We start from the raw sequence: 14,330 nt of genomic DNA on the forward strand, positions 1-14,330 counted from the left end.
TTTGGCTCAAATCATTTTTATTTTTCTAGTAAATAATGTGTAACCAGAAGAAGACCACACACACAAAGAGTAGTCATCAGGATAGATGACAAAGTAGCATGGTACTCTATGGAGCAAAAGTGATGCAGGACATTGTCCTTAGCTCTTCCAAGTAAAAAACTTGATTTTATCTTTGCACTCAAGGGTAACGGTCCTCTTGGAGTCTGGCACAAACCTATATTTACAAGAGATTTTAAGCTCTTTATAAACCAGGTGACCTACTTTTATTTATATATTCATTCATTCACTCATATTGATTTTCAGTAACTGAAATTCTTGTACCTGCCATCCAGAGGTCTAACTTAATGATATCAGAGTACCTGTGAAAGCCATCTGATAATCAGAAGTTTGTCTAATGACCATGGAAACAGAACAAAATGAATTAGAACTGTTCAGGATTATTTTATCCAGACTGAGGAAGGGCCTAGTAAACTATCCTGTGCCCACCACAGAACACTATCTCCCTAGTGGTGTAGAGAAAATAGTGTAAGCAATAATAGGTCTTAAGCAGACCTTTGAAAGTACATGATTTTTTTTTCTTGTTTGCAAAAACAAAGCAATTTAAAAATCTAGGAAATAAAGAGATCAGTGGCATTTCATAAATATTACTAATGATTAGTGTACAGTTTGGTTTTATAATTACTTTAGCTCAAGGTGAGTTCCTGATATAATGTGGTATTGCCAATGGTGGTGATTAAGGAAGAAGGAAAGAGTAGATTGAAGTTGGGTGGGAATTCTCTGTACACTGTAGCTCCCCTAATTCAAGACTCACCACAGTTTCAGAGTGAACTTCTTCAGGGTGAATTTCATTAAAAAGTTAATTCTCCTTGGGGTTTTAGCTGGTTTACTAGCACTCTGCACTTAATAACATTGCGTGATGGTCTGCTGAGAGTGTTTCTCAACTCTTTCAAAGAGACCATGAAAGAATAGGTTAAGCGGTCATTTAAAAATAAATTGTACCTCTTGTCAAGGGCTACAGTGAGTCCTTCTTGCCTTATCTCAAGGTCCTTTCTTATTCCAGAGGTTGGAAACCCAAGTGCCTACAGAGGCCAGGCTGGTGGGAATGAAGCAGGAAGCCACTGCAGTGACCTAGAGGGGCAAGTCCTTTCTGGAGGAGCAGCCAATGCTCCATTCCAGATAATTGTACAAGGCAGGAATCTTGACCTAGTGTTACCACATTTTCCAGTTTTTCAGGTAAAGGAGAAAATCTAAATTTTCACATGAAACCCTTTTTGTCAGCTAATACCCTTTTATTATTTTCAAATCGTGTGCAAGCCAAACAAACTTCTGCAGGCGGGATTTGGCCCAGAGTCCTCCAGTTTGTAATCTTGGTGTTATATTTTGTTTATCTACGTGTTAAGTTAGAGACATTATCTTTCTACAGGTTTTGCTTTTCTTCAGAACATTCTCTAAAATATGCTATGCCTGATTTTGTAATATTAAAACCCTCTTCCTCTCCAGTTTGGGTACTTTGTATAAGTTTTCTTTGGTGGCTACATTTTCTCTGCCACCATCACCATTGCAGTGAACAGTCCAAGGCTAAATTGAAACATTTTCTATATAACACTGCTGAACATCCATGGGCCTTACTACTTAGTTATTTTATACCCTGTCTATAAACTACATAAATACAACAAAAGAGCATTTATTTCATGGGACATGGAAATTTGTATGTTCTTTGGGCACCACTTTTCAAAAATCCACACAGAGATGATCTTCCTCACCTTGTTATTGAAACCTTACCAGACAATTGATTAGGCTATGGTATCTTTTACATTTAACCATGTTTGCCGGAGATGTTGTTTGGAATTGAGAATTCCTAGATGTTTATATATATTTAGAGACAATGTCTTGTGGGTGGGTTTTTTCAGTGGCTGAAGAGTCTTACTGTTTTCACTTTGAGATTAATCTGATTTTCAAGGTCTGGAGGACATATTACTTTACCACTAGGTAGTACTGCTTAGTCCAATTAGGAACTTGACATCTACTGCCAGGTGAATTGAAGAACACTAAATATTTTTATAGCAAAAGAGTATATAAATTTTAGTTGTTTCATTATATTCACAACCCTAAATGGGCATTGTTCACAATAGTTTCATTCTCATAGAACATTTTTGGAAAAAACAATATTGAGGTACATCAATTTTCAATAATCGTTTGTATCTATTGAGCTGCCTCTTTAGTAGTCAAAATGTCAATAATGCATGGATAAGATATGAAAATTACTCTTTACAACTTGCTTAGCACACTTTTAAATAAATTATGTAAATGTAGGCAAGTATTTTTTTTTTTATCAGTTTTCCATAGGAGAAATTTCACTAAACTGCAGAAAAGCAAAAATGACAGAATATGCTAGTGGCTAATGAACAGAAATAAATCTGTGTTGAATACATCAGTTTGTTCAAAGATATTCTGGTATGGTTTATTACTGTTCTTTAAAATAGTTTTCTAGGTTTTTTTTTAAGGATATGTATTTGAGAGCTAGTGATCCCTTTTTAGATTTTAAGAAAGGCACACATAGTGAACATTTTCTACGTATATAAACAGACCCTCACTTTCTACTTCCTTAAATATATTGGGGGGAGGGAGGTACATGGACCAGGAACCTTATATATTTTTCAAGATACAAACGGAGGCTTTAACTTGAAGTTACCTGTCTGAACTGCCTTTTCTTTGCTATTTATAGGATGGCAGGGCCAAAGAGAAAGCTCATTTATGTGTAGTAATTCATGTGAAGGAAAAGGAATGGATATTTTAAGGGAAAATTACAAGAAGAACCTCATTTGGATTTTAAAAGCCAAATAAATTTTGGGGAAATTGGGGAATGCATCTCTGAGGAAGTGGCATTTAAGCTAAGATAAATAGGAATTAGTTTAGGGAAGAAGCAAGAGGATGAATGAGTAATAGCATTCCAAGCAGAAAAATGGAATAACATCCTGAGCATTTTAGAACCAATCAAAGAGATAACCTTAATTTTTCTATGCATTATTTAGTTCATCCAGCTTAATGTGGTACCCTTTCTGGCTTTCCACTTGACTAAGACAGAAAATGTAATGCTAAGTACTAAGCTTGTGAATTTCCAGTAAAAAGGTGGCAACTTCCCTATGATTTCAAGGATCAGGGATATAGACATATTTTATAGACATAAAATTTAATTTTGTGGGAATAATATTTCTCCTGATTACAATACAAATATGTGTTTACTATAGAAAATTTTTAAAATCAACATAGAAAATAAAAATCATTTATGTTCCTACTATCCAGAAACAACTGGAAGGATAGTGCTGTTCTGTTCCTATGTCTGTATAAATGGCAGCATTTTTTAAAATATGCATGCAAGTTTGTAGTATGTTTTTCCAACTAACAATATCATGGGCTTTTCCTATTGCTATAAAACTTTCTGTAACATGATTTTAGTGTCTATGTATGAAATAACATTTTGGATACTTAGTATATGGTAGATACTATTTTAAGATTTCATATACATTAACTTATTTTACCCCCAGAACAACCCTATGAGATTAAAATCTCCATTTTATAAAGAAAGAAATTTTATACTTGCCCAAGGCCACATGCTAATAAAGGTTAGAGCCAGGATTCAAACCCAGATAGTCTGATTCCAGAGCTTACACTGTTTATCAGCAGTGTTACGCAGCTCTTGATACTCTTAATTCATTTGAGGTTATTTCTAGTATAGTTTTTGACTATTTGAAATAATATTCATGATTCTGTGAGTTGGCAATTTAGGCCATATGTCTGGGCCTCAACTGGACTGGCAGGACCAGTAGGCTTTCTCTCTCTCCACATGGTCTCTCATCCCAAAGGGAACTGGTTCAGGTTGTCACATGACATTGGTATTCCAAGAACACCAGACTATAAGATTCAAGGCCTCTTGAAGTTTGGGTTCAGAACTAAACAACATCACATGCCAGTTGCATTTCGGTTAGTCAAAGCCACCCCAGATTCAAGGTGTGAAGTAACAGATCTTACCTCTTGATGGAAGAAGCTGCAAAGTATTTGTGGCCACTTGCTATCTACCACTCTCAGCATAGTGCTTTAAAGGCTTCCAGGTGCCTAGAATGTATAAGTTGCTGAATTTGTATAGCAAGAAATAGCCTGGTAGAAACATTCCTGACCATAGATGGGTGTGGGTCAGAATGTTTGCCACTTGACTCTGAGGCCTGGCCTTACTCTTAGTACCCTATCCCCATCTCTTCAGAGTTTGTAGAAAATGTAGGCTTTCTTCATGAATCTGACCCCAAATGCTCAGGTTGTGAGCTTCTGTTCTATATTCTTCCACTCTTAAAGAGCGAAGACACTGGAACTAAAGAGATTTGGTTATCAAGGCAAGAACGATGTGCTTAGTATCTTCATACAATTGTCTAAAACAAATGTAAATATGCTGGGAGTAGTTTAAGATAAGTAAGTGAAGCCTGGCAGAGGTATTGAGTTTCTTACAAAGGGTATATCTGAGAGCTATAGAAGAGGTGGCTACACAGTGAAGATAAGAACCAAATGGAAACAAATAATTAGAGTGAAAATGGTGCTATTCTATTATGTTTTAAAAAAAATGAAAAAAGATATAATGCAAGATAAGTATGTTCATACATAAAATGACATAACATGGATAAATAGATGACAGATGAAACAGAAGGGAGAAGGTTGAATGAGGGGGCTGGCTAAGTGCTGTGAAGGAGCTGTTTTAGTAATTGATATGCAGGTAGAAGAAAATTGGAAAGGAAAAATGTCAGGTAGGGTTACCCAAACAAGCATAATTTAACCAACTGGCATATTTTATAAGGATGAAGAGATTTATTACCCAATCAAATGATAATTATGTTGTAGCCTTTCAGATATTACTCTCCAAAATGTTATTGTTGATGTTATTTTTAAATCCAATCATATTTTGTCATGTTTATTCCTTGTTTGGGAGTGTAAATATAGAGGCAGGTCTTATGTGGGGCTTATTTGCAACTAGGGAATATGAGGCATTTGCTCTCACAAATATAGAAATGGAATGGACTTCTCATTTATCTTTAAATATTTCATGAGATAAGTGAATAATCATAGCATAAAGCATACAATTGATGACAGACTTGTAAGCATATAAAATAATAGTTTTATATAATTTACAGACTCACCTTGATAAACAATTTGTTCATTCAGTGTTAATTCTGTTTAAAGTTGTATCCAAGTATCCTCGCTGAGCACATGATGAATATGTGATGTCATTATAATTATTTGTAAGAGAGTTATTCATAATATCACATAACTCAAAATCAGCTCATTATTTTTACTGTTTAATCAAGTTTGACATTATTCAGGAGGTCTTGTGACATTTGACATTATTAAGAAGGATTCATGTAGAATAGCTATTTACTTATCTCATGATGTCATATTCTCTGATTTTTAGTCATTATCTTCATGGTGCTTAGGGTATAACTTTTGAAATACATGTTTGACACTACATAAAGTAGTGATTTTATTCTTGGGTTGACAAGTATGTCAGTAAAGCAGATTGAGAAAAAAGGTCTGTTGCATAAATTAGCATCCTGTTGAAACATTGTTTAATTTTTACAGTTATATTCATTTATATTAATGGTTCCCTTGATAATCCAATTAGAATATGTATATAAGCCACTTAAATAAAACTCTCATATAGATTACTAGTAAAGTATAAAATTGCATATTCATTTTCTTAGAAGCTCTATCACACAGAAATTATTTTGCAGAGACTTTGAGATCATTAGGGGCAAATCTAGACCAAAGAGTCATTTTTATACTTTGCCAATACCCATACTCTTTTGGCTTCTTTTAAAAACCTCTCTTTCATTTTAGATACATACATTGCTAAAATTCTATAGGCCTTTATGGTAAAAACAAGAATATAAAATTTTGTTAACTAATTACAATATGCAGTTATTCAGAAAATATTTAAACACTTACTGTATGCCAGGCATTGTACCTCCACCTGCGAATAGAGGAGGGACCTAGACAGATCAGGTCTCACTCTGAGGGTGTTTGCATTCCTGTGGGAAGAGGGAGTCAAGAAACAAGCAAATAAATGCTTTTTTTAAATTCAGATAACAACATGAGGTATCAGCGAATTAACAATGAGCTTGGTAGTAATCAGGGACACCTCTCTGAGGATATGGTCTCTAATTTGAACTCTGAATGGCCAGAAGAAGGCAATTCTGCAGATTAAAATCAAGCCGCCAAAAAAGCCGATTTGCTCAGAGATTAATTTGCATTTTAGAGGGAAGCAGAGGTGGGTGCAAAGGTAGTTCAGTGGAAGAATTCTTACCTGCCACGAGGGAGGCCTGGGTTGGATTACTGACCCATGCACTTCCCAAACAGAAACAAGAAAACAAACGAAAATTCAACAAATGGTGCTACAATAACAGGATACTCACATGGAAAAAGAATGAAGGTGACCCCGCCATACAGCATACAAAAAAAAAAAAGGAAGCAGAGAGTGAAAATATTGGTAGAATTATGGCAGATATCCCCCTCAGGATACACATACGCACACACACACACAACAAAAGCATCCTTTCTTGAACTTCATTAATATTGCTTCATAACTGTGAAATAAATTTGAATTACATCCTAGGTATAAGACCCATCCTGGATCCTAATTATTAGTAAGAATAAGAAGCCTTTAATATCACATCATCTTCTCTGTTTTAGTCTGAATCTATTGGCCTTAAACCAAGCCATAAAAACACATCATTTTTTAGTCATTATAGAATCTTTAGGGGAGCTGAAACAAAGATATGGAATAATTAATTTTTTAATATTAATAATACATTGAATTAATTTTTAAATATTAATACATTGAATTTTGAGAACAAGAAAAACATTTTTTCACAATGCAAACTATAAAAATAAAGCTTAAAGAAACCTTGCATGCTGGGTCTATACAGAAGAAGATTATGTTATCAGTGATTCTTTGAAACAAGTAGAATAGATTTTTGTGTTTAGCAAAAGAGGGCCTGGATTTCAAAAGTTTAACCAACAGGGCTTGAAATGCTTCCCTAAAACTACCCTCCTGGCACTTTAAGAAATGTTGAAGGGCTCTAAAATTATGCAATTCTATTTTGGCAGACAATTCTAACTGCATTATTAAAGATAGGAGTAGATTTATGTATAGAAATATTTATCTGATGTTTATTTGTAATTGTGAAAGGTCAAGAGAAAATCTTTATCCATAAAAGAGATAGTGAATAAATAAATTATATATATCCAGTGAAATTTTATCCAACAATTTAAGTTGTATTTTAGAAAAATATTTAATTCCATGGTAAAATGCTCAAGAAGAAAACAAGCTACAACATGGTAATGATTCAGTATATAAAGAAAAAGACACATTTATACATAGAAGAAGCTGGAATTGGTACAGCTACTTTGTAGGGCAATTTAGCATTGTCTGTAAAGTTGAAAATATGCAGACCCTACAACCCAAATTAATTTTATTTATATACAATAAATAAATAGTAACATAATCATATGATAGCATATTATTCCATTGTTAAAAATTAATGAGTTGGATCTGTATATCGGCAACAGAAACAGATCTATATATCTCAACAGAGATCACTCTCCAAGCAATGTTAAGTTTTAAAAATCAAGTTGCAAAGTGATATATGATGTATAAAAGAATTTATATAAAATTTTAAAAACATACATGGCAACACCAAATGTTGTTTGTGTAAACAAATAGGTAATAAAACATAGCCTGGAAAGATACAGACCAGTTTATGATAGTGGTCACTGGGCAAAAGGGAGAAGAATGGGACTGAAAAGGGAAAGAAGATGGAGGTGGAGAATAGTATATGACTTCATCTATAATGTATCCTGTATTCCAAGTCTTTTATTGTTAAAAAAAAAAAAAGAATAAGCAAAAACGAAAAGATGTTACATTGTGAATTTAGAGTGGTGATACATTGTTTATTATATTTTGCTCTTATTTTGTGTGTATGCTTTTAAAACTTTCTAAAAAAATAATTTAAAGAAAATACCTCAGTGTTTGCAGTGGTTGTTATTCAGCAGTGAGATTATAGGCAAATTTTTATTTTCATCTTGAAACATCTCTGTATTTTCCAGATTGACAGAGTGAATGTTATAATCAGGGAAACAATGCTATTTATAGATAAATGAGATATCTAGATAATTACTGGATAGTAACTGGACTTCTGCTCTATGCTGTATCTGGAAGGCTGAAATATCAGCAAAAAAAGGATGACCCCCAGGGAAAAAAAGGAATTAGAGTTCTGGCTGCCTGCGTTATGTGGAGGTATAAATCAGCCAAGACCTGGAAATTAGTAGTTTAAGCTAGAAATTCTCAAGCCTGAGCATGCATCAGAATCACCTAGAGGGCTACTAAAACAGATTGCCCCCAGAGTTCCTGACTGGATATGTCAAGGGTCAGACCTGTGAATTTACATTTCTAACTAGTTCCCAGGTATTACTGATGATAATGAGGCTTGTGCCAGGACCGTGCTTTGAGAACTGCTGATTTAAGCAAAACCAGACCATCAGATATTTGTATTTATGATTACTAAAATATGAGGAGACATTTGGCAGGAATCAAAATCCACAAATTACTTAATGGAGGGAGCCAGTCAGTCTCGGGGAAGTCGGAGCCACATGCAAAGGCAGGCAGACAAAAATAGGCATCAAATTGTCAGAAAGCTCAAAAGTAGGGAATAAGGAAGCAGATCCTCTAATCATCAGAGACTGCTGAAGAAATTTCTTTTGAAAAAGCAGGTTAATAAAAGGGCATGAAAAGGGATTCTAAAAAATAAAAATGGGTTTCATCATCAGGATCTATTGCAATTTGATGAAACCAGAAGTCCAGGATGGCACAAAATTCATTTCTGTTACAAATTTCACTAGCATTTGAGAACATTTTGAGAGGAAGAACTGTCACTTCCGTGCGCCCTCCTTCTTTTTTTTCTCCCTCCCTTCTTTCTTTTTTTTTTTTTCTTCTTTTTTTTCTTTCCTTCTACATTAAACAGCTTCTCAGAGCCAAACATTACACTGGCTTTGGGCTAAGTGGCACCTTACCATCTTTGCCCAAAGCAGACACCTAGCACACACTCAACACCTAGCACAGTACCTAGTATATAGTAGATGCCCACTACCTATTGAATGAGAAATGTGAATAAACACATACATGAACACTGGCGGTCATGATTAAAGGTGCAGAATGAAAGACAGAAATAGGACTTCTGCCTGGCAGTAGGTCATTTCTATGAGACGCATAAACACAGTGGGGTGGGCACAGCAATGCAAATAACCACTTTTGAGGCCCCATTGGACTATTACCTGGCACTTTTCCATTATTCTTGGAATTTTTCCCGTAAATTTTTGCTGTTTTTTTCCGCTGACTGCCAGCATTTCCACATCCATACCCCATGACTTGCTTTCAGTTAAATGAGTATATGTTTCACTGAAACACCCTCAACTTGTCTCAGAGCCAAGTCTACAAATAAGGCATATGTCTGAATATATGATGACGTTTACGATGGCAATCTCCTGCTTTCCCAATGAGAAGATCCAAAAAAAAAGGTTTAGGGCCAACTTGAATACATAGACTTCTAGAAATGCAGATTAAGTAGTTGATCTATCTACATTGTTTAGTTTGATGATTAGGTTATACATGCATATTTTAAACTCTATTATCTAAAATAATATATTAAATATGTCCATTTACATTTTATGAAAGTTTTGATTCAGTATTTCCATATGAATCTTAAGTCATCTAACACAGTTTTCCAGAGCGTATATCTTCATTACCATATAAGCTATTTGAGGTACATTTTTTGACATTTCTGGTTGGTACTGTGACTAGAAATTTTTATCACAAGCCACAAGTCCCATTCATATAACACTAGAACAATTTTTTTCATTCATCCTTTAATGTAGTTTCATGAGTCCCCTAGTGTAACCACATACTATATATTAAATTGATCTTTAAAAGATAACAAATAAAAAGTATAAAAAAGTTTTAAAAAAAATAAAAGATAACTAATACTACCAACTGTGATGTAATATTCTCCACCAAAATTAAGTACTAAATCTTTCTAAAATTTTGTCATCTTTTAAAATTTAACAGCTCCGTCTCAGTGACCTCTCTGAGCATTCCACTGCACTGAATACTGCTGATTCAAGCTAATATGTCTTGCCCAAACATTTCCTTATAACTTAATTAAGGAATTAAAAGAACAGCACTCAGTAATATAAGGGATTTTGCAAAGTCTGAAATATAAAGCAACTCCCACTCTAATGATCCATAACATTGTGGGGAGGGGCCTTGTCTTATATTTGTTTGTATTCTAAGTTTATTTTCTGTTAATTTTTTTTCTCAAAAAAAAAAGGAAACCATTTCTTCTTTAGGCCAGTAATAATGTGTAGAAAGGACAAGTGTATCATAGAGGGAGGTATGTAGAATTGAGAGAACAAAATGTAGTTGGATTAACACAACTTTCCAGTTGTCAAGTCATAACAGAGGTAATGAATGTATTTTTACTGGCAGGAGGCTGTGTGTGTGTGTGTGTGTGTGTGTGTGTGTGTGTGTGTGTGTAATGCTATAATTATGGTTCTGTATCTAGTAATTAGAAAGTTACATGTGGTAAGGTAAATTGGTTTAACTGAAATAAGTGGATCAGTTTGGAAGAAGGACATCAAAGTGGTTTGGTACATTTAGCAGTTTATTCTGTTTTAAAATTGTGTGCTTCTCAGTTTTCCAACATTAAATATGCAATTTACATATTTGCATATGTTTCAGGCTGCGTTATTGGAATTTTAAAGACATGAAAACATCAGATAAACCAAGCTGCAACACCTTGAATTCAGATTGGAAGATCGCAAGAGAAAATTTAAAGAATGTGGTCTATGAAATTAGATACTACCTGGAAATATTAACTGACTCACACTAAAAATGAGACTGTTTTCTAAACAATAGAGGTTATTTTAGACCACCGTAAAGGTTGAAGACAAAATGGTGAACTAAAAACTTGACACCTCCTTCCCTCCACTGCTTCAGACAGGTACCAACATAGGTGAATTATGATTTTCCTTAACTGGAAGCACTCATTTTTACCCATGTAGACCACCTTTAGGAATTAAATATTGGTTATTTAATGTAGAGTATAATGGGAAACTGATTTTTTTCACAATGGCAGATTGCAAAGACTTGGTTCTAAACTGAACCGAAGTTTCCCAATGCATTTTGTAGAGTCTGGGAAAAACTGTGCTGCTTTGGCCCATTTTTGAAGGCCATCATGCCATGTAATATAAGGATATCATCTTATTGCTGATATCTCTGAAGAGTCCCAAGCAGACACGGAAAATGAATGGAGGCAAGGAGTGTGACGGAGGGGACAAGGATGGAGGTCTTCCAGCTATACAAGTTCCTGTGGGTTGGCAGCGCCGTGTGGATCAAAATGGAGTGCTTTATATCAGGTGACCCTTTATTATTACCTGTGTTACTTCCAAGGTTGCAGTCCCAAGACTGAGGAGGTAGAGGCTGATCTTCTTTGAGGGAGCTAAATAATGTGACTGACAAAACTTCAAGTAAATTTGACCAAATTACCTTTGTGCTAGAAATACTTGAGTATTTTCATTCTCTACTGTTTTGCAGTGTAAACTCCCTCAGATAACCAGAGAGAATTTTTACACCTTACCTGTGTTTATATAAGATGTCAAGCTGCTTATCTCTTTAAAGAAAAATATGAAGACTTCTAAAAAAAACATATAAGTATCGTTACCACATTCACAGGAGAATGTAAAACACTGGATCAATCGACCCCAATTCTCATGATACTGTTTTTCTATTCTTTATAGTAATTCAACTGGCTTTTCTGATAGAAAGTTGAGTACTTATCTATAGGCAGTTTCAATTATTATACTTCTCAAGGCCTGATACTACCTAAAATTAATTACTATATTTTTTGCAGTTTTTAACCTATTCACTTGCATTTAATAGTAAAAAAACAAAAAGTCATGATGGAGCTAGTTGTCTAACAAGTAAAATGCAAATGCCTACTTTTTAAAACTTTGATGGTATATACCTCTGTAGAACAATGGGAATGGAATAACTATACTGTTGGCAAGAAGTTTTAGTCATTAAATAATTGCTATCTAAGTTCCTTACTTTGTAATTTTTCATAGAATCTATAAAAGATTAGACTATTGTAAATCTTTATGATGCAATAAAAAAACTATTGGAAATAGATTTAGAACTTTTAAAAAGATATTGTATTGCATCACTTAATTAATGCTATTACTTTTAATGTGATTATTTGTATCCCAGCTTCAACAGAATTCTCCATTTCTTCAATGATGCATTTATATGAATGAGGTATTTTCGTTATATGAACACAAACCATTTTGTGCTATATTTATTCAGAAAGTCACTTCAGATTCTGTCCTGGGTTTTATTTGTTTTGTGTAAGGTGTGTCTTGAGTAAATTTAACTATTTGAAATTCTTTTGTCATGTAAGTTTTTGACTCTGAAACATTAAAGATGTCCTCTATATTAATTGGGGTACAGGAATAAAAAGCAGGGAATATGGAGCTCATTTCATGTCATAGTAACCCTGTTAGATAAGTTAGATGTGGATACATGGAGATAACTTTCTCAAAGTGTTCCTAGTGCAAATGTTGTTAACAAGCTGCGAGGAATACTTTATTATAAATATGACATAGCAAGATACCAATGTTGTACACTTATATGTATGATTACTTAGACATGTGTTTATATTTATGGTTAGTCTATAAATGTTTATATATATAGTTATGGTTATATTGTGGTTATATTATGGTTTACTCTGGATTTCTATTTATGGTTATATTTCAATTATCCTATACTCATGCTTTTATATATTTATGGTTATAAAGAGCAGGTATATATCCAGCTTATAGCAAATGTTCCTAAAATCTTGATAATTCAATTTTTTTCCATTTTAACTTCAACCCTATGAAAGAAATCAGCTTTTTAGATTGCAGAGAACAAAAATCAAGTTAAGTCTGGAAATCTGTCAGTTGTCTTGTTCATGATTTTCCATGTCTGACTAGACTTTACCATCTGTTAACCCTGTTAATATGAGCTCCCCAAATCCAAATATGTATACTAAGAATTATTTTAGAAACTAACTTTCCTTGATAAGGTAAAACATTCAAATTAAATTAAGCTAGCATTGGTTTTGTTTGTATACAACTGGCTAAATTTCTACTTGAACATATATAAGAAGCTAGCCTGCTTCTACAGCTCCCTTCTCAATGTCAATTTGCTTGTAGTTTTTAGTTTAGTTTCCAGCTGCTCCTGCCTCAGAGTGGCATTATGGCTATACCTTAAATTTCCCACCTGCTTCCACTCTTCTAAGCTTTGTCTATGACTCAGTACTTAACTGTTTTTACATTTATTATTACTCCCAAAAGTTAATTAAAGAGCTACAACTGAAGGGAAGAACCCACCTGACTGATTGCAAGGAAATGTTTTTAAAGTGTCTAGAGCAGAATACTCTAAAATAATTCTAGAATTCTTGTCCTCGTTCAGTTTTACAGTTAAATTCCTCCAGGATTAAGTCCCTACACTTTTTTTGAACACTAAAATGTTGAGCTCTTTCTTTTCACAAAATTCATTAATTCCTCACATGAAAAATCAATAAAATGTTAATTGTTTGGTGATTTTGTTTTAAAATACTACCAGACCTCCAAAAATATTGCATTGCCCTTCTTCCTGTGGTAGAATTCAGGTCTATAATATACAGAGTTATTATTTTTTACTTATTATCTGAAAAAAACTTGCTAGCCTAAGTAAATGAATAACTGATTTGACAAATTTAAGGATTTTAATTTATATTTTCTACATGCATTAGTTATAAATATGATTGTCAGTAAACAAAATATGAATTGCATTTTAAAGCTGGTTCATTTGTAGGTACAAAACTACTACCTATATTTTTGTATAGGAGGAATAGTCTATACCCAGTAGTGTGATGCTACAGAGATGAAATGAAATGTATTGCTTTTGAGTAAATTTGATGAGAAGTCTTCAGTGAAAAATTTTGTGAAATTCTTAAATAATAGATATTCTCAAATGAAAAGCAGATAATAATTTTCTAAGCTGTAAATAGTTTTAAAAGTTGTAAAATTAATGTTAATAAGAAAAGTTCTAAAATGCAAATTGCCCATTTTAATAATCCCCATTGTAAATAAAAATCAAAAGCTTACCCTGTCATCTGAATTTTAGTGCCAAATCTGTAGACTTGATCTTGATTGGT

The 14,330-nt window shown here is 33.7% G+C and overlaps 1 protein-coding gene and 1 long non-coding RNA gene across 16 annotated transcripts in view; one reads left to right on the forward strand and one right to left on the reverse strand.

Moving 5' to 3' along the window:
- The window catches only part of MBD5 (methyl-CpG binding domain protein 5), a 524,034-nt gene that overhangs the window by 457,738 nt on the left and 51,966 nt on the right, over window positions 1-14,330 (forward strand). For 13 of the 15 annotated variants that reach the window (XM_077153719.1, XM_077153722.1, XM_077153715.1 and 10 more), the window contains one exon: window positions 10,832-11,508. In XM_077153719.1, coding sequence (XP_077009834.1) covers window positions 11,396-11,508 — 113 coding nt within the window. In that variant the 5' untranslated portion in view covers window positions 10,832-11,395. The remainder of the gene's footprint in view (window positions 1-10,831; window positions 11,509-14,330) is intronic. The other 2 variants (XM_077153718.1, XM_077153723.1) reach the window with 2 other exon arrangements.
- The window catches only part of LOC143677613 (uncharacterized), a 98,916-nt gene that overhangs the window by 54,762 nt on the left and 29,824 nt on the right, over window positions 1-14,330 (reverse strand). The window contains exon 2 of the long non-coding RNA XR_013172752.1: window positions 5,986-6,068. This is a non-coding gene — a long non-coding RNA (uncharacterized LOC143677613). The remainder of the gene's footprint in view (window positions 1-5,985; window positions 6,069-14,330) is intronic.

Source organism: Tamandua tetradactyla, chromosome 3 (genome assembly GCF_023851605.1).
Source record: "Tamandua tetradactyla isolate mTamTet1 chromosome 3, mTamTet1.pri, whole genome shotgun sequence".
Lineage (NCBI taxonomy): Eukaryota > Metazoa > Chordata > Mammalia > Pilosa > Myrmecophagidae > Tamandua > Tamandua tetradactyla.